At 40.4% G+C, this 21,530-nt stretch overlaps 1 protein-coding gene across 4 annotated transcripts in view; it reads right to left on the bottom strand.

The window, feature by feature from the left end:
* Positions 1–21,530, bottom strand: part of LOC123758389 (ras-like GTP-binding protein RhoL) — a 179,258-nt gene that overhangs the window by 126,396 nt on the left and 31,332 nt on the right. For all 4 annotated transcript variants that reach the window (XM_045742741.2, XM_045742744.2, XM_069322438.1 and 1 more), the window contains exon 2: positions 12,664–12,798. In XM_045742741.2, coding sequence (XP_045598697.1) covers positions 12,664–12,759 — 96 coding nt within the window. In that variant the 5' untranslated portion in view covers positions 12,760–12,798. The remainder of the gene's footprint in view (positions 1–12,663; positions 12,799–21,530) is intronic.

Genomic DNA, 21,530 nt, shown 5'->3' with positions numbered 1-21,530 from the left:
TTCTCCAGTGCTGCTCATTCGATATGACTCTTATTTTAAGGGGAGGAGAATGTGACGGTGTCCACCCCTGCATTTCTTCCTTCCCAGCTTAGAAGAGTCATATCTCCGTAGCCTAAGTGTTCTCTGATATTCAGGGAACATTTTCATGTAGCGTGGAGCGTGATTAAGCTGGCTGTAAAGTGGCCAGATAAGTTTGATAATGCAAGGGGCTTACGCCTTTTGAAGCACAGAACAGTGACGAGCCATCCTGTGTCCGGCCAAGACGTCCTGATGCTTCCCGGCACCTGATTGGCCAGGTGAGGTCACGTGCCGGAAGTGACCAATGACGAGAGCCCTCGGGTGGTGTGACGTCAAGAGGCGAGGGGCCCGGGGCGGCTGGCGCCTGGGGCGGGAAGATAGTATGCCAGGAGCCGTCATAGAAGGAAGACGTGCTCGAGCGAGCTCCGGACCTAGAGAGCCCTTACCAGTAGATTTAAGCTCCGCTTCAATTCTGCAGACAGTCTGAGAAGCCATCCAACTTCCGTGGAGGGCCCGGAGGCAAGGACGGACCGGATTGAAGAGCCAAGAGCCGTATCAAGAGTCTACAGCAGAGGGAAAGTTTGGGCTGGTGACGTCATTAGACGCCCACTAGAGGACAAGTTTTACACTTCAAGCGAGAAGCTAGGGCCGGGCCCAAATCTACTGGCAGTTAAGGCGAGGGGAAGCTGTGCTGGACTGCGAGGTGTCGACACTGCCAGTGAGAGTGAGGACGACGACGGAGGTACCTGTCTCCAGTACCCCAGAGAATAGGAGGAGGAAGGCCGTACCTGTTGAAAGTCAGCACGGCAAAGACGCGTTACCACGAAGGCGACGGAGGAACCTGTGTGTGGTGGGAACTAGTCGTTGGCAGAGTAGACGCCAGAACCAGGAACCTCAACATCCCTCAACAGAGGACGAGTCAGCTTCGTGGTTCGAGTGAAATAGGATAGATAATTGTCCCTCCCTTACCCTTTTTGAGCTAGGCGAGCTAGAGTATTTTATATGTTGTGAACATTTCTTCTCATTTTATTGTCTAAGTGACAGGACGTTAGGCTAGGAGCCAGAAACTCATTTAGGCACGAGTTGGTGTGTGTGAGCATTAACGTGGTGATGTTAGTGATTCTGGAAGGGTAGTTGGTGTGCAAGGACCCACCAATGTACTCTGAAACGTCCAGCTGATCGCCTTGTTAGAGGCGTGGGAAAATCACGGCATTCTGACGACTGGAGCTGTCAGTTGACTGTGTTGCCAGAGGCGCGAGGTGTGTGCCCGCGCTGGAGGAGTGGACCCAGTCAGCTGACCGTGTGGCCAGAGACGTGTCATCGAGAAATGCTGCCGCCAGCAGGATGATTCCATCATAGACATTTCTTTATGCCATATATATATGTATATATGTTTTTCTTCAGTACACTTTTAAACTAACTGAGTTTAAGTGAGCCTCCATTCTCTAGGACTATATGTATTATATATTTATGAGACCATTGGTGACACCTTGCACTGCACGTGACATTGCATCCTTAGCCAAGATAATTAATGAGACCACTGACGTGTTGCTGGGACACGAGTATAAACACCCAGCTGGCGACCTCAGGACAGACCAGATAAAGCAAGAGAAAATGTTCCAGTGTCAGGACAGGCAGGTTTAAGTGAGTTATAAGAAGCTTGAACTCCCCACTCGCTAGGGGTGTATAAGGCCAGCCCTTAGTTGAGTGGGGGAGCCCAAGGGCGAGCAGTGGCGCCCGGTACTGAGGGGCTAAGACCTGTGGGACGACCCCAACCACAGGTTGGAAGGGGGTGAAATCTGACATAGGCTAAGGTTAGATAATGCGGCGCAGTTTTTGGCGACATACTAAGGAATGACATAAACTCACTGGAACGTGCCCATGGAAGCATGTCAACAAAATTCGAGCACTAGCAACCCTACTCACGAAGAGAGATTAAGAAAGATTATATTCTATAGAAAGCGATGAGTAGGGACGGATATGACTGAATTCTACAAATATATGAAAGGGATGATTAGTAGTAGGATGATAAAAGTAACAAAATAACAAAGGGTTAATAAAAGGGTGCTAAATGAAGCAAGATAACATGGAGCTAATAGCAGGGTGCTAAATGTATCAAGATAACAAGGGGCTAATAATAGGGTGCTAAATGTATCAAGATAACAAGGAGGTTAATGATAGGGTGCTAAATGTATCAGTATCTCAATATCAATACCACAGTCTCCGTGGTGTAGTGGTAAGACACTCGCCTATTGTTCCGCGAGCGCTTTGTCATGGGTTCGTATCCTGGCCGGGGAGGATTTACTGGGCGCAAATCCTTAACTGTAGCCTCTGTTTAACGCAACAGTAAAATGTGTACTTGGTTGTAACAACGATTCTTCGCGGTGGGGATCATATTCCAGGGACCTGCCCGAAACGCTACGCGCACTAGTGGCTGTACAAGAATGTAACAACTCTTGTATATATCTCAAAAAAAAAAAATAATATATATATATATATATATATATATATATTATTTTTTTTTTGAGATATATACAAGAGTTGTTACATTGCACCCTATATATATATATATATATATATATATATATATATATATATATATATATATATATATATATATATATATATATATATATATATATATATATATATATATAACTGAAAACTCACACCCCAGAAGTGACTCGAACCCATACTCCCAGAAGCAACGCAACTGGTATGTACAAGACGCCTTAATCCACTTGACCATCACTTCTGGGGTGTGAGTTTTCAGTTGCATATTGTCCTGGGGACCATTCAGGCTTGTTCGCATATATATATATATATATATATATATATATATATATATATATATATATATATATATATATATATATATATATATATATGTCGTACCTAGTAGCCAGAACGCACTTCTCAGCCTACTATGCAAGGCCCGATTTGCCTAATAAGCTAAGTTTTCCTGAATTAATATATTTTCTCAAATTTTTTTCTTATGAAATGATAAAGCTACCCATTTCATTATGTATGACGTCAATTTTTTTATTGGAGTTAAAATTAACGTAGATATATGACCAAACCTAACCAAGCCTACCTAACCTAACCTAACCTATGTTCATAGGTTAGGTTGGGTTAGGTAGCCGAAAAAGTTAGGTTAGGTTAGGTAGGTTAGGTAGTCGAAAAAACATTAATTCGTGAAAACTTGGCTTATTAGGCAAATCGGGCCTTGCATAGTAGGCTGAGAAGTGCGTTCTGGCTACTAGGTACGACATATATATATATATATATATATATATATATATATATATATATATATATATATATATATATATATATATATATATATATATATATATATATAGGGTGCTAAATGTATCAAGATAACAACGAGTTAATAATAGGGTGCTAAATGTATTAAGATAACAAGGGGTTAATAATAGGGTGCTAATTGTTTATATACAAAATAATTTATACTACTTGAATAAATTAATATTCTGAAAATAGCTGAGTAAATGGTATGGCAATTAGATTGTAAATTTCTAGAACCCATTGCCAGGTAACTATTGATGTGAGCCTAATTGAACGTTCATGAGTAGGTTAAACTTTTATGTAGGTGAGTTTGGTTGGGTATTCGAATTCGAAAAGTTTAGATATAGGAGATTATTGAGTAAATAACGGTTTGGAAATACTGCTAAATATTTATGGTACAAGACGATGTGGGGGGGGGGGGGAGGGTCAGAATTTGAAGCATAGGTCAGAAAGACAAGAATATGAGTTTGTGCTTGATTATAAATAAATAAGAGCTGCCTTCTATAGGCAAAGAGGCCTTCTATAGTGTCTTATATACGAATGATCTTACAGAATGTTCAGTACTGTACTGACAGCTCGAATGAATTTAATTTATTCTCTATTTAAGTTATGAAGCATTAAATTTTGCATTAAAGAATATGATAATAAAGGGAACTGCTGAAGATCTATTGACCTATGTAAGCCGGCTCGTACCACACTTGTGCTACATCACACTACTTACCACATTTGTTCTTCATCCCACTACTTACCACATATGTTCTTCATCACACTACATACCACATTTGTTCTTCATCACACTACTTACCACATTTGTTCTTCATCACACTACATACCACATTTGTTCTTCATCACACTACTTACCACATTTGTTCTTCATCACACTACTTACCACATTTGTTCTTCATCACACTACTTACCACATTTGTTCTTAATCCCACTACTTACCACATTTGTTCTTCATCACACTACATACCACATTTGTTCTTCATCACACTACTTACCACATTTGTTCTTCATCACACTACATACCACATTTGTTCTTCATCACACTACTTACCACATTTGTTCTTCATCCCACTACTTACCACATTTGTTCTTCATCACACTACTTACCACATTTGTTCTTAATCCCACTACTTACCACATTTGTTCTTCATCACACTACTTACCACATTTGTTCTTCATCCCACTACTTACCACATTTGTTCTTCATCACACTACTTACCACATTTGTTCTTCATCACACTACTTACCACATTTGTTCTTCATCACACTACATACCACATTTGTTCTTCATCACACTACTTACCACATTTGTTCTTCATCCCACTACTTACCACATTTGTTCTTCATCACACTACTTACCACATTTGTTCTTCATCACACTACTTACCACATTTGTTCTTCATCACACTACTTACCACATTTGTTCTTCATCACACTACTTACCACATTTGTTCTTACCTCCAGTGTTAGCTGGAGCTCAGGTTGTAGTAACATTATCATAGCAATAATGGAAGGTGTAGTGAAGGAACTGATAAATCTTGTTGGAGCTCTGAGGACAGAGATGGATTCCCAACGGGAGGAGGTACGACAGCTGAAACAACATCAGAAAGAAACAACGATGGCGACCAGTATTAAAAAGACTTCGTCTTGGCCAGTTGTAAAGGACAGGGGTCTTAAGAAGACTTTGACAAAGCAGCCTACTGATATCCTAAGGACTTCTAACTCATTTGCCGTGTTGGAGGACGAGTGCTGTGGTGAGCCTGCAGTTCATTCAAAAAGCAAAGCAACGAAGAGCAATGAAGCGCAGGTCCCTCAAAGTGCTCAAAAGGTAAAGGAAAGAACTAAGCGAATTTTGGTTGTGGGAGATTCCCAGGTTAGGTATTTAGACAGAACGTTTTGTGCCAGACGTAGGGGTAACAGGTTAAGGGTTTGCTATCCGGGAGCTGGAATTGGTGATATTGTTGGCAACATGAATGATATTATGGCGGGAAATGGGAACAAACCCATTATTTGTATTAGTGCAGGTGGAAATGATGTTGGACGAGTTAGGAGTGAAGAACTGATACAGAGATTTAAGACGGCAATAGAATTAGTTAGGAGCAAGGGAGGAATCCCGATCATATGTGGCATTCTTCCAAGAAAGGGAGTTAGAAATGAATGTTTTCGAGGGCACTTGGTGTCAATTGCCAGCTGGAAAGATATTGCAAATCAAATGCAATATCTTTCATAGATAACTGGGAACACTTCTATGGAAGAAATGAAATGTATGCTCGGGATGGGTGCATCTATCGAGGGTTGGGGTTGTAGTTGTTGCGAACTCGTTGGAACCAGTGGTTGAAAGCGTTTGTTTGTGTTTAAATTGTTAGTAGATAGTGATATAGGAATTGATATGGAGAAAGGAGGTAATAAAAATATCTGTTTGTGGGAGAAAGAAATTTGCAAAATGAGCAGGGAACTAGAAGGGCCTCAAAATAACAATACACTTAAGGTATATTACACTAACAGTAGAAGTCTAAGAAACAAAATAATCGATTTAAATGCTCTTGTCTGCATAGATAAAACAGATATTTTTGCACTTACCGAAACGTGGATGAATGTAGAAAATAGAAAACTATTAGCTGAATTTCAAATAGATGGATTTAAACTATTTCACACAGACAAATATATTAGACGAGGAGGAGGAGTAGCCATATATGTTAGGGAATATTTGAAATGTAGTCTGAAAGGGGGAATCAAAACTGAGCCACACAGAAACTATTTGGATAGAATTAATCGAAAAAGCAAATAATCTTATAAGGGGCCATGGGACCAGGATTTAAAAAATTGTTGTAGGGTATTCATAATTTATTATCCTGATACATGTGAAAGGTGCTGCACCTAGGCCAAGTTTCAGCATCTCAGCCTAAATAGAGACGGAGAAAAAAAAACAAAACAAAAAAAAAGACGAATTTTTCAACCATGTTCAATTGATTTCACAGCCCACAATTGTGAACCAAAATAATTTATACGACACTCAGCTATGACCTTACTATATAATAAAGATTTGCATGTCACATTATTTTCCTAGATGTATTTAGTGCAATAATACAGATTTTATAAAAGTTTCCCAAAAACGTATGCAACAAAATGAAGTGTATCATTATTTATAAAATCAATAAATCTACGTAGATAAGAATAATGACATGCGTTTATAGAGGCGTAAACTCTACATATAATGTGCAAGTTTCATGTAAATAGAATAATAAATAAAGGCTGTGAAATTTTATCTAGTTGTAAAAGTTGGAGTTGCGTAGCGCGCTCTCAAAGTTTACTCAACCTGCGGTCACTCGTGACTGGTGATTTACGCATTGCGGCCAGCTCGTATGGAGAGCTCGCATGCATCTAGCTGTCAACTGCTTTTCTCTTGTTCGTTTGATAAGTCATATTGCAGTACAAATAGCTAAAATAGCAAAATAGCATGTTCTGGGAGATATTGTGTGAGTGCGTCAGCATACATCCTCTCTCCATGAGAGACACGCAGTCACTGACTGCACCACCCTCGTGTCAGACAATAGAGTGTTGCCATTTGTGTGAGTTTATATTCATTTTATGCATAACATGTTATTTTCAACGCTATTACGAAAAATAAGACATCTACAACGTAAGATACAATACCCCGCTGCGTACTCACGGCGCGAGGACCAGATTCACGAAAGTTGCAGCAGGGAAATTTGACTCTAATTACGTTATTTTTCAAGATATCATTAAACGGTTTGGACCACAGTGTTGCCAGAACGTTGTAGTATTTTTCGTAATTTTTCGTAAATATTCCATTTTTCATCGGATTTTCGTTTACCATGGGCCCTAATAGGAGTTATATACAGGGCACCAAACTTAGACAGGATTGAAACAAAGCATCTATAGGATGAAACATTTAAAGCATCTAGGTCTAGCAGTATATGTGTCATCGGTGACTTTGATTTTAGTGGAATAAATTGGTTTAACAGAACAGGCAATAATGAAGCAGAAGATTTTCTAGAATTAATTGACGATTGCTTTCTTACGCAACACATTAAGGAACCAACGAGTGAAAATAATATTTTAGATTTAGTGTTAAACTAACAGGGAAACACAAATTAATGTCATCGAAATTGGGAGTGAGCTAGGGAACAGTGATCACAAAGAAATCAGATTTAGCATAGAATGAAATGGATCTGTAGGAGAAAATTTTGTTAAAGTGCCAGATTTACGAAAAGCTGATTTCTATAGCCAAGAATTTTTTGGGGTCAAATAGATTGGAAAGTCTTAGGGCAAGGAAGGTGGGCCAGTCTTGGAGCAAGACGTGAACCCAGCGATAGGTGACGTAAAAAGGGATTTCAATGTGGATTCAAAATATAACTTATATAAAAATATTCTGAGCAAAGCACAGGAACGTAATATACCATACAAATTGAATAGATAGAATATTAATGATCAAAAGTGGATAACAAAGGATCTGAAGAACCTTATAGGTAAAAAGAGAGCGTGGTACAAAAGGATTACGAATGGGGAAGTCAGTTTAGAACTAGAATTCTTTCAACTGGTTAGAAATGTTAAAAATGAGATAAGGAAAGCAAAAAGAAACTATGAAGTTCGCATAGCAGGGCAAGCAAAGACAAACCCCCAAAGTTTTTTTCAGTTATATCGAACAAAGATTAGGGAAAGGATAGGTCTATTAAAAACTGAGACAGGTCAAATAACGGATAATGACGAAGAGATGAGTAGTATTTTTAATAAATATTTTATATCTATATTTACTAAAGAGGAACTTAACAATATGTCTACAGCCGAACAAGTCTCTGTGGGTGGGGACGAGGACAGGTTGAGTAGTTTAGCAGTTACCAGGGAGGATGTAATTAAACAAATAATAAAACTCAAACCAAACAAATCCGCAGAGTTGGATTAAGTGTTTGCCAGGGTGCTTAAAGAATGCAAAGAGGAGCTTTGCGAGCCACTGTCTACCATATTTAATAAATCAATAGTCAGGCAGAGTGCTAGAGTCATGGAAGGTTCTAATGTGGTACCAATTTATAAGAAAGGAGATAGATCACTTGCATCAAACTATCGGCCAATTAGCCTAACGTCTATTGTGGGAAAGTTACTTGAATCGATAATCTATATAAATAAAAATGTAAATGTTCGTTTGTTCAAAATCGCTAATCTCCGAAAGTTCTTTACCGATTGCTTTGAAATTTTCACACAACGTTCCATTCGCATCCGAGCAGGTTTTTATATACATTCTATATCGATGTCACGTCGGTGAAGGGAAAAAACGTGCTTTTTTGAAAAACTGTTTTTCATGTGAGGGAAATCTTCGAAACCTCTTTACCGATTGCTTTGAAATTTTTACATATCGTTGCATTTGAATAGGCGCATGTTTATAATTACCTACTATATACATGCCTCACCTGTGACAGGAAAAAATATTTAAAAAAAAAATCACCATCTGTTAGACATAAGAGAAACACACACTGTAATCTCCGAAAGTTCTTCACCGATTGCTTTGAAATTTTGACACAACGTTCCATTTGAATATATGTGTCTTTTTATATACCTACTATATAGATGCCTCACTTGTGACAGATAAAAACTTTTTTTTTTAAACAGCGCCAACTGTTGCAAGTAAGATCAACACACACTATCTATATAACTAAAAATGGAAATGTTCGTTTGTGCATAACCGCTAATCTCCGAAAGTTCTTCACTGATTGCTTTGAAATTTTCACACAACGTTACATTCGCATCCGAGCAGGTTTTTATATACATACTATATATATGTCACGTCTGTGACGGTAAGAAAAAGCATGCTTTTTCTGAGAAACTGTGTTTGTCATGCGAGAGAAATCTTCGAAACTTCTTTACCGAGTGCTTTGAAATTTTGACACAACGTTGCATTTGAATAGGCGCACCTTTCATATATTTACTATGTACATGCCTCACCTGAGACAGGAAAAAACATGCTTTTTGGAAAAACAGCGCCATCTGTTGGACGTAAGAGCAACACATACTGTTATCTCTGACAGTTCTTCACCGATTGCTTTGAAATTTTGACACAACGTTGCATTCGAATAGGCGCGTCTTTTTATATACCTACTATATAGATGCCACCCCTTGTGACAGGTAAAAACATGCTTCTTGGAAAAAACAGCGCCATTTGTTGCACATAATAGCAACATGCACTGCTATACTAAATATGTCACTAATTCCATTTCAATGTTTCCGATTCCATTGATAAATTTTATTTTATAGACTTTGATTTATTTTATTTTTTATTGAACTATTTTGTGTGACATTGCGTTGGAATTGAGCTGCGTTGTTTACCATACCGTTCATTTCGTAAGTATAAGTATAGATGCTACACCTGTGACAGGTAAAAACTATGCTTTTCTTGAAAAACAGTGCCATCTGTTGTATGTAAGAGCAACACATGCTGTACTAAATAGTTTACAATTTCATTTCAATGTTTCTGATTGCACTGATATATTGAATTTTCATAGATTTTGATTTATTTTCATTTTGATTTAATTATTTTGTGTGAATTGTGTTGGAATTGAGCTGTGTTGTTAACCATACAATTCATTTGGTGAGTATAGTTTATTTTTTTATTTTTCATATTTTCATTTCATTTTTAACAGTTTTTTGTATATATCAGTGATGGAACATCAGATCACTTGATGTTCCCAATTTTCTGATGGGAACATCAGACCATTTGGGAAGGCATCGGACGAGGGAGTGGGGAATGGTGGAGATGACGAGGGGACGGAAGTGAGAGATGGTGGGGAGGACGAGGGGACAAGGGAGGGGGTAATGGTGGGGAGGGCTGGGGGACAAGGAAGGTTTCTGTGGCTCAGCAACGCACATGCATTGCTGAGCCACAGCAACGCGTGGCCGGGTACTGCTAGTTGCATCAATAAATTGAATTTTCATAGATTTCTATTTATTTTCATTTTGATTTTTATATTTTGTGTGTGACATTGCCTTGGATTTGAGTTGTGTTGTTTATCATACCGTTCATTTCGTGAGTATAGTTTATTTTTTTCATTTTTTCATTGTTTTTCATTTCGTTTTTCTTAACTGTTCTTATTTTTCAGTGATGGGAACAATCAGATCATTTGATGTACCCAATTTTCTGATAGGAAGATCAGATCATTTGGAAATGCTTCCAATGAGGAAGTGGGATATGGTGGGGAGGACAAGGGGACGGGAGTGGGGGATGGAGCCGACAGGGGAGGGGGAAATGGTGGGGAGGACGAAAGGACAGGAGAGTTGGGGACGGTGGGGACGAGGGACAGGGGAATGAAGAATGTTGGGGAGGACAAGGGTACAGGGGAGTGGGATATGGTGGGGAGGAAGAGGGAACAGAGGAGGAAGGAATGGTGGAGAGGACGAGGAGATTGGGTTGTGGGAAATGGTTGGGAGGACGAGGGGACGGGGGAGTGAGGAATGCTTTGGAGGACAAGAGGAAGGGGGAGGGGGAATGGAGGGGAGGATGAGGGTACAGGGGAGTTGGCGATGGGGGGGGGGAACGAGGGGATTGGAGAACGGTGGGGTGGACAAAAGGACTGGGAGTGGGGGATGGAGGAGAGAACGAGGCATCGGGGGAGTGGGGAATGATTAGGAGGACCAGGAGAAGGTTGAGTGGGGGGATGGTGGGGTGGACAAAGGGACGAGGGAGGAGGGAATGGTGGGCAGGACGAGGGGACTGGGGAAGGGGTATGGTGGGGAGGACTGGGAGACAGGGGAAGGTTGCTGTGGCTCAGCAACGCACATGTGTTGCTGAGTCACAGCAACGCGTGGCCGGGTACAGCTAGTTGTAAATAAAATTCGTCATCTTGAAAAACATAAATTAATAAATGAGTCGCAACATGGTTTTACAAATGGCCGTTCATGTTTAACAAGTTTGCTCTCTTTTTATTCCAGCATAACCGAGGCAGTTCATAGTGGTAAGGATTGTGATGTTGTGTACCTTGACTTTAGCAAAGCTATTTATGCAGTACCACATGAAAGACTGATTAAAAAGATAGAGGCTCATGGTATTGGGGTACTATATTAAGTTGGATTAGGACATGGTTATACCAAAGGAAACATAGAATTAGTATATATGGGGTTAAATCAGAGTGGAAAAATGTTGTAAGTGGAGAGCCTCAAAGCTCTGTATTGGGACCTCTGTTGTTTATAATATATATAAATGATTTAGATTCAGGTTTCAGTAGCAACATCTGCAAATTTGCAGATGATACAAAAACCGGTAGGGAAATTAACACTGAAGAAGACTCACTATCACTTCAAGTTGATCTAAATAGTGTTTTGAAATGGTCAAAAGATTGGCAGATACAGTTTAATGTTGATAAATGTAAAGTTTTTGGGGCTAGGTAATGATGATAGAGTTACAAGATACGAGCTAGATGGTGTTGAGATTGAGAAGTCGGATTGCGAAAGGGATCTGGGAGTTATGATTAGTAACAATTTAAAACCAAAAGATCAATGCATGAATGTTTGTAATAAGGCAAATATGACACTGGGATTTATTATTCGAAGCGTTAGTAACAAGACACCTGGTGTGGTTCTTCAGCTATATCTTGCTCGGGTTAGGCCCCATTTAGATTATGCAGTTCAGTTTTGGTCGCCGTACTATAGAATGGATATAAATTCACTTGAACCTATCCAGCGTAGGATGACAAAGTCAATTCCCCAAATTAGAAATCTTTCATATGAAGAAAGATTAACAAAGCTTAAATTGCATTCACTGGAAAGGCGAAGAGTTAGGGGTGACATGATAGAGGTTCACAAGTGGATGAATGGACATAACAAAGGGGGATATTAATAGGGTATTAAAAGTATCAACACAAGACAGAACACGAAACAATGGGTATAAACTGGCTAAGTTTAGATTTAGGAAAGACTTGGGTAAATACTGGTTCGGTAACAGGGTTGTTGATTTCTGGAACCTATTACCGCGTAACGTGGTGGAGTTGGGGTCCCCTCGATTGTTTCAAGTGTGGGTTGGACATGCATATGAGTGGGATTGGGTGGTTATAAATAGGAACTGCCTCGTATGGGCCAATCGGCCTTCTGCAGTTACCTTTATTCTTATGTTCTTATGTTTGTTCTACATCTCACTACTTAGCACATTTGATCTAACTACGTTTGTGGCCCACTACTGATCCCACGTGAACTATGTTATCCTGCACCCTGCTCTATTATCCAATAGTTAACAGAATCGAAACTCCTTCTAATTTGTATTCATTGCGTCATGTTCTATTTTGTGATGTTGTATTTGCCCTCCATCAGCCTAGCGTTTCATTGACTTACCTCTGGGAACTTGCCGGTGGTGTAGGACACTAGGAGGCTGGTCTTGCCTACGTAACCGTCGCCCACAACTGTTATTTTGAGCGGTCGCTGGGACATTCTGCACTCCAAATTGGCTCACTGTTCCCGTACTGAAGCCTGTAAATAAACAGAACCAATAACAATGAACATCATTTATTCCCAACTTTGTTCAGCTTGGCAGAGGAAGATTGTGGGTTTTTACTTCGTCCTAGCAGCAAGTGCGTGCAACGTCTCCACTTTCTAATGACAGGTGGCTTCAACAATAGAAGCTTGAACTTAACAAGACACGAGGAAAGCGTCTAAGTTCAGGGTGCACGATACTGAGCTGTAGGGGAATTCTCTACTCGATAGGCTTCGTCTTATCCCAAATCAAGTTGGTGGTAGGAGTCGTTCAATGCTAAGGATGCACTAAAAAGATCTCCCACTGGGGTTTTTTACACCTCAAAATTATAGTGTAGGGGCTTTGTAGTAGGAGCTTTGGAACAGATATTTCATGCTGAGGCCGCCTCAGTTGTTAGTGAGGCAGTATGGTGAGAAGGGTTGGCATATACACATACGTGTTTATGTCAGCAACTATGTCTAGCAGTCCACGTGGTGTAATGGTAAGACGCATGCCTAGCGTTTCGCGAGCGCTTGGGCCTGGGTTCGTATCCTGGTAGGGAGAATTTACTGGGTGTCAATCCTTGACTGTAGCCTCTGTTTGCCCAGCAGTACCTAGAGCTCCTCCTGGTTTTCTTATTACAACATCCAGGAATGGCAGACTGTTATTTTTACTCTTTTCATGGGTATCTCGGAGCACTAACTCTCTCTCTGTCTAGATGGCTTTTTAGATCAATTATTTAATCTGGATCTTTCACTATGACGAATATGTCATCTACATAACAGCAGTATACAGTTGGATTTTGCCTACTACAAATGACTCTATCTTCGAGAGTTCCCATATAATTTATCAGATTTACTCCGATTTAATTTAACCCATTTAATTTACCTAATTTAATTTACGCCATTTAATTTACTTCGATTTACTCCGGTTTACCCATGAAAATGGTAAAAATAACAGTAAATAAAAAAAAATAACAATAAAAATAACATTGGGAAGAACTCTTCCCAATGAGTTCCTCGCCCAGCTCCTTCAGGAACTTAAGTGCACATTTACCCCAGGCGCCCAGAGTCTCAGAGCCTATTGGCACGAACCTGTAACAACGTTCTAGGTCCCTGTACTTGTATATATATATATATATATATATATATATATATATATATATATATATATATATATATATATATATATATATATATATATATATATATATATATATATATATATATATATATATATATATATATATATATATATATATATATATATATATATATATATATATATATATATATATATATATACCCATTTACCCATGAAAATGGTAAAAATAACAGTAAATAAAAAAAAATAAAAATAAAAATAACATTGGGAAGAACTCTTCACAATGAGTTCCTCGCCCAGCTCCTTCAGGAACTTAAGTGCACATTTACCCCAGGCGCCCAGAGTCTCAGAGCCTATTGGCACGAACCTGTAACAACGTTCTAGGTCCCTGTACTTGTATATATATATATATATATATATATATATATATATATATATATATATATATATATATATATATATATATATATATATATATATATATATATATATATATATATATATATATATATATATATATATGTATATATATATATATATATATATATATATATATATATATATATATATATATATATATATATATATATATATATATGTATATATATATATATATATATATATATATATATATATATATATATATATATATATATATATATATATATATATATATATATATGTCGTACCTAGTAGCCAGAACTCACTTTTCAGCCTACAATGCAAGGCCCGATTTGCCTAATAAGCCAAGTTTTCATGAAATAATATATTTTCTCTAATTTTTTTATTATGAAATGATAGAGCAACCCATTTCATTATGTAAGAGGTGAATTTTTTTTTATTGGAGTTAAAATTAACGTAGATATATGACCGAACCTAACCAACCCTACCTAACCTAACCTAACCTATCTTTATAGGTTAGGTTAGGTTAGGTAGCCGAAAAAGTTAGGTTAGGTTAGGTTAGGTTGGTTAGGTAGTCGAAAAGCAGTTAATTCATGAAAACTTGGCTTATTAGGCAAATCGGGCCTTGCATAGTAGGCTCAGAAGTGAGTTCTGGCTACTAGGTACGACATATATATATATATATATATATATATATATATATATTTTTTTTTCTTTTTTCAACCTAGAAGGGGTACCACCTCTGGTGCAAATGTAGGGACCCATAGCCTCAGAGAAGAAAATAAAGAGTACTCAGAGAAGACCTTTTGGATCCTCACTGAACACTTTGATATTTTCTTCTCCTACCACCCCTATTCTTTTGTTAAGTGTGTATATTTATCTAACTTTATTTGAAAATGTCATTACACAAAAAAAGTTACAATATTGATTACATACAGGGTACAAGGCTGCTTGTCATAAGTTGAATAGCTCCTCCAGCTCCTCAGATGGCGGGCAGGAACCATGGATGCAGTGAGCATTTCCTCTCTGGATTGCCACACTAAGGCGCTGAAAAAGAAAACTGGCAGCTCTGGGGTCTCTAGTTGTTTCGATTAGCTTAGACCCCAACTCCTTTAAAAAGCTAGCAGCACTTTTACCCCAGGCACCAAGCGTCTCTGAGGCAATGGGGACAAAATTGTAGTGGTGCTCAAGGTCTCTGTATTTACGTGACTTGGCCGCTTCCCGGTGATTGGCAGCTCCTCCTGCTTGTGTAGCACTGAAGTCAACATAGGTATTGGCTAAAGTTGAAACGCAAGTGTAGTCCCACACCAACTGTCAACCATTCTTCCAGGGGTTCACCGTAATTCCGTCTGGGCGACCGACAGGCTCATCAGAGTTGCGGGACATTAGGTAACGGGGCTCTCTCTCTGCTGGACAACCGGCTGTGGTAAGGCTTCTCTTAATAATGTCATTAACCTCGCCGTGTCTTGCATGCCATCCTCCGGTCCTTTGGCAAAGAAGGCCATGCCGTCCATATCTGTCGGCCTCTGCCTCGCCGCAAATACACCTGTATTCGGTGTGGATTGGGGCAGCTAGGCGAAGAGCCACGGCAATTCGGAGGGCCTGCGGTGTGAGACGGGTGCCGGTTGCTGACATTGGGGTTGCTAATAGGAAATCACCTGCATGGGGAGCTGCTACAGCTCTAAGTCGGGCAGTGTCATGTGGTGTCGTCGCAGCTTCTAGCAAAGTTGCAGCTTCTTGGTCGGCAATGGGGCGATCCCAGCTGGATTGCTTATGGGCTTCAGAAGGCGGTGGTTGGGGTGCTGGTCCTGCGAGAGAGACCCATTTGGTTGTGCAGTCTGTGAAGCTGGGATCATGCACCCCTGCCTGTTGAACTAGGTGCTCAGGTAGGATTTCCTTCACCAGGTTGTCAGACCCCACTGAAGAGGACAGGAATGCTGGTACAGCAATTTGTGTTGCTGTGCGCACGCCAAGGCCCCCGAGTCATATATATATATATATATATATATATATATATATATATATATATATATATATATATATATATATATATATATATATATATATATATATATATATATATATTTAGGGGTACCACCACTGGTTTAATTAAAGGGACCCACATCCTCGAAGAAGAAAATAAATTAGTGTTCAGAGAAGACCTTGTGGATTCTCACTGAATACTTTAATCTTTTCCTCTCCTACCACCCCTATTATTTTTTTTTATTTGATTTTATTGCAACGTTACAGTTTACAGAAAACACACACTTATATAACAATATACCACTCAGTGTTCGAAGACCTCGTCCAGCTCCTCGGGGGTCGGGTGCGTACCCAAGATACAGCACGCATTTCCCCTCTGAACAGCGACACTGAGGCGCTGGAACATAAAACTGGCCGCTCTTGGGTCTCTAGTCTTCCCAATGAGTTCCTCGCCCAGCTCCTTCAGGAACTTAAGTGCACATTTACCCCAGGCGCCCAGAGTCTCAGAGCCTATTGGCACGAACCTGTAACAACGTTCTAGGTCCCTGTACTTGTTAGTTTTCTGGGTCTCCCTGAAGGTGGCCGCCCCGCCTCCCTCAGCTGCGCTGTAAGGTAGATAGGTATCAGCCAATGTGGATGCACACGTGTAGTCCCACACGACCTGTTTACCTTCCCTCCACGGCTGCAGGGTGACTCCATCTGGACGTTTTTGGCTGTTGTCAGGTCTGCACAACTGAGGTTCCCTTTCTGCTGGGCACCCAGCTGACGCCAAACTTCTCTTGATGATGTCATTTACTGCTTCAAGTCTGGCAATCTTTCCCTTTGTCTTACGACAGATGAGACCATGGCTGCCGTATTGGTCTGCCCGTGCATGGCCGCAAATACACCGGTGCTCGGTGGAGATAGGGGCGGCAAGGCGCAGAGCAACACTAATACTTAGGGTCCGATGGTCCAGGCGGGTGCCCAAGGCGGAATTAGGGACTGCCAACAGGAAGTCCCCGGCATGGGGCGCTTGCACAGCTAGAAGACGCGCTTTGTCCTTCCTGGAAGCTGCCTCCAGCAATGATGTGGCGATGTTCTCCACTATGGGGCTATCCCATTTGGACTGTTTGCAGTCATTTGGAAAAGTCGGTCGAGGATGAGAGTTCCTTATATATATATATTATTAAATATGACCGAAAAAGTAAGATTAATAATTCTAACACGAATTTTCTCAATCTTTCGTACATTCCTTTTCACTGTTGGAGGTAATTCAAAAATCAATTCTCCAAAATTCATTTTTTATTTCTAGTCTGACGCCACACTTAAGCGCGTTTCGTAAAACTTTACACATTCACAACTGAATAGAACTTACATATCTCCGATTTGTTTATATCTACATTTGAGTGAGGTGGATGGGGTGAGGTGGTATTTAATAGGGTATTAATTTCATCAACACAAGACAACACGAAACAATGGGTATTGAATAGAAGTGTTTGTAGAAAGCCTATCAGTCCATATTTCTTGATGCTTCTATATTGGAGCGGAGTTTTGAGGTGGGTAGAATATAGTTGTGCATTAATTGGCTGTTGATTGCTGGTGTTGACTTCTTGATGTGTAGTGTCTCGCAAACGTCAAGTCGCCTGCTATCGCTGTATCTATCGATGATTTCTGTGTTGTTTACTAGGATTTCTCTGGCGATGGTTTGGTTGTGGGAAGAGATTATATGTTCCTTAATGGAGCCCTGTTGCTTGTGCATCGTTAAACGCCTAGAAAGAGATGTTGTTGTCTTGCCTATATACTGGGTTTTTTTGGAGCTTACAGTCCCCAAGAGGGCATTTGAAGGCATAGACGACGTTAGTCTCTTTTAAAGCGTTCTGCTTTGTGTCTGGAGAGTTTCTCATGAGTAGGCTGGCCGTTTTTCTGGTTTTATAGTAAATCGACAGTTGTATCCTCTGATTTTTGTCTGTAGGGATAACGTTTCTATTAACAATATCTTTCAGGACCTTTTCCTCCGTTTTATGAGCTGTGGAAAAGAAGTTCCTGTAAAATAGTCTAATAGGGGGTATAGGTGTTGTGTTATTTGTTTCTTCAGAGGTTGCATGGCGTTTCACTTTCCTTCTTATGATGTCTTCGACGAAACCATTGGAGAAGCCGTTATTGACTAGGACCTGCCTTACCCTACAGAGTTCTTCGTCGACTTTCTTCCATTCTGAGCTGTGGCTGAGAGCATGGTCGACATAAGCGTTAACAACACTCCTCTTGTACCTGTCTGGGCAGTCACTGTTGGCATTGAGGCACATTCCTATGTTTGTTTCCTTAGTGTAGACTGCAGTGTGGAAAACTCCGCTCCTTTCCATGACTGTTACATCTAGAAAGGGCAGCGTCCCATCCTTCTCCATCTCGTAAGTGAAACGCAACACAGAATTCTGCTCAAATGCCTCCTTCAGCTCCTGCAGATGTCTGACATCAGGTACCTGTGTAAAAATGTCATCAACATACCTGCAGTATATGGCAGGTTTCAAGTTCATGTCGACTAAGACTTTTTGCTCGATGGTACCCATGTAGAAGTTTGCAAACAGGACACCTAGGGGAGAACCCATGGCGACCCCATCTACTTGCTTTTACATGTGTCCATCCGGGCTCAAGAAGGGTGCCTCTTTAGTACAAGCTTGGAGTAGTTTCCTTAGACTGTTTTCTGGTATGTCAAGAGGAGTACAGGCCGGATCACGGTACACTGTCCGCTATCATCCCGATTGTTTCATCCACAGGTACGTTGGTAAACAGTGATTCTACGTCCAACGAGGCTCTTATCCCTGCGGCCCGTGTTCCCCGCAGTAAGTCAACAAACTCTATCGGAGACTTCAGGCTGAAGGTACAAGGGACATAAGGAGTCAGCAAGCCGTTGAGTCGCTTTGCCAGTCTGTACGTGGGTGTGGGTATCTGGCTAATGATTGGCCGAAGTGGGTTTCCAGGCCTGTGTGTCTTGACATTTCCATACACGTATCCAGGCTTATATTCTCCAACAATCTTTGGCAGGTGGAGTCCAGATTTCTTGGCGTTCACAGTTTCGATCAATTTGTTGACTTTTGCCTTCAATTCGGCTGTACTGTCTTTCGTTACCCTTTGGAATTTAGTTTGGCCAGAGAGAATGAGGTTCATTTTTGCCAGATATTCGTCTTTTTTAAGAATGACGTATATTGGCGACTTGTCACCTCTTCTGACGACTATCTACCTTGTTCTCACGAAGGCTTTTAGCTGCCGCTTTGAGCTCGGGGGACAGTATGGTGCTTCTGTAATTGCCTCGATTCTTTCCTCCTTCCGCAATAAGTTCTGCTTGTAAGGTGTCTTTGGTGGTGACCTTCTTTTGTGTCTCGAGGTCGAATATGTCGTCCAACAGGATCTCCAACTCAACTTTCCGGGCCATCTCACTTGGTCTGGACATAACATGACAGTTTATACCCAGATTTAGGAGAGTGACTTGGTCCTCAGTGAGGTTGATTCCTGCAAGGTTCAGGAAGCCGTCTCTTGGTCGTGGAATTGCCATAGGTCCTCCATATAACGTTGTTAGTTTCTTGATTATCCTGGTTTCGGTGCTTAGGTGATGTCTATCTGTGAGGATGTCGAGGTGTTGCTTGATGCGAGTACAGAGACTTTCGTCGATGTTGCTGTTTCTCCATTGGTTTGTAGCATGAAGTAGTTGCGTTTTGTTGTCTTTGATTTCATTTTCAGCCTTATGTATCCGATTACGAATCAGATCTAGGCGATATTTTATCGTGAAGGCTTGATTCCTTGCTGCTGGGTCGTGCGTTTTAATATTAGTATATTTTTGTAGCAGTCTTTCCTGTAGACATATATTATTAAATATGACCAAAAAAGTAAGATTAATAATTCTAACACGAATTTTCTCTATGTTTCTTATATTTCTTTTCACTGTTGATGGTAACTGAAAAATTAATTCTCCAAAATTCATTTTTATTTCTAGTCTGACGCGACACTTGAATGCGTTTCGTAAAACTTATTACATTTTCGAAGACTTTAGTTTAAACACACACAACTCTAACTGAGCAAAGTTTAAACGGCTTCGATTTTATACCTGCTTTTGGGTGAGGTGATATGTTACAACAGTTTTGGATGAGGTGAAAACAAACTTTCAACACAAGACAGAACATGAAACAATGGGTATAATATTTTGTATGTTAAAGGGAAGAATGGAAGTAACTGCAAAGGGCCTATTGGCCCATATTTCTTGATGCTTCTATATTGGTGCGGAGTCTTGAAGTGGGTAGAATATAGTTGTGCAAAAGACGAATATTTGGCGAAAGTGAACCTCATTCTCTCTGACAAAACTAAATTCCAAAGGGTAACGAAGGACACTACAGCCGAATTGAAGGCAAAAGTCAACAAATTGATCGAAACTGTGAACGCCAAGAAATCCAGACTCCACCTGCCAAAGATTATTGGGGAATATAAGCCTGGATACGCGTATGGAAATGTCAAGACACACAAGCCTGGAAACCCACTTTGGTCAATCATTAGCCAGATACCCACACCCACGTACAGACTGGCGAAGCGACTCAACGGCTTGCTGACTCCTTATGTCCCTTGCACCTTCAGCCTGAAGTCTCCAAAGGAATTTGTTGACTTACTGCGGGGAACACGGGCCACAGGGATAAGAGCCTCGTTGGACGTAGAATCACTGTTTATCAACGTACCTGTGGATGAAACAATCGGGATGATAGCGGACAGAGTGTATCGTGATCCAGCCTGTACTCCTCTTGACATACCAGAAAATATTCTAAGGAAACTACTCCAAGCTTGTACTAAAGAGGCACCCTTCTTGAGCCCGGAAGGCACATGTATAAGCAAGTAGATGGGGTCGCCATGGGTTCTCCCCTAGGTGTCCTGCTTGCGAACTTCTACATGGGTACCATCGATCAAAAGGTCTTAGTCGACATGAACTTGAAACCGGCCATATACTGCAGGTATGTTGACGATATTTTTACACAGGTACCTGATGTCAGACATCTGCAGGAGCTGAAGGAGGCATTTGAGCAGAATTCTGTGTTGCGTTTCACTTACGAGATGGAGAAGGACGGGAAGCTGCCCTTTCTAGATGTAACAGTCATGGAAAGGAGCAGAGGTTTCCACACTGCAGTCTACACTAAGGAAACAAACATAGGAATGTGCCTCAATGCCAACAGTGACTCTCCAGACAGGTACAAGAGGAGTGTCGTTAACGCTTATGTCGACCGTGCTCTCAGCCACAGCTCAGGATGGA

The sequence above is a fragment of the Procambarus clarkii genome, chromosome 11 (assembly GCF_040958095.1).
Source record: "Procambarus clarkii isolate CNS0578487 chromosome 11, FALCON_Pclarkii_2.0, whole genome shotgun sequence".
Classification (NCBI taxonomy): Eukaryota; Metazoa; Arthropoda; class Malacostraca; order Decapoda; family Cambaridae; genus Procambarus; species Procambarus clarkii.
This window is presented reverse-complemented; position numbering and strand designations above follow the sequence as displayed.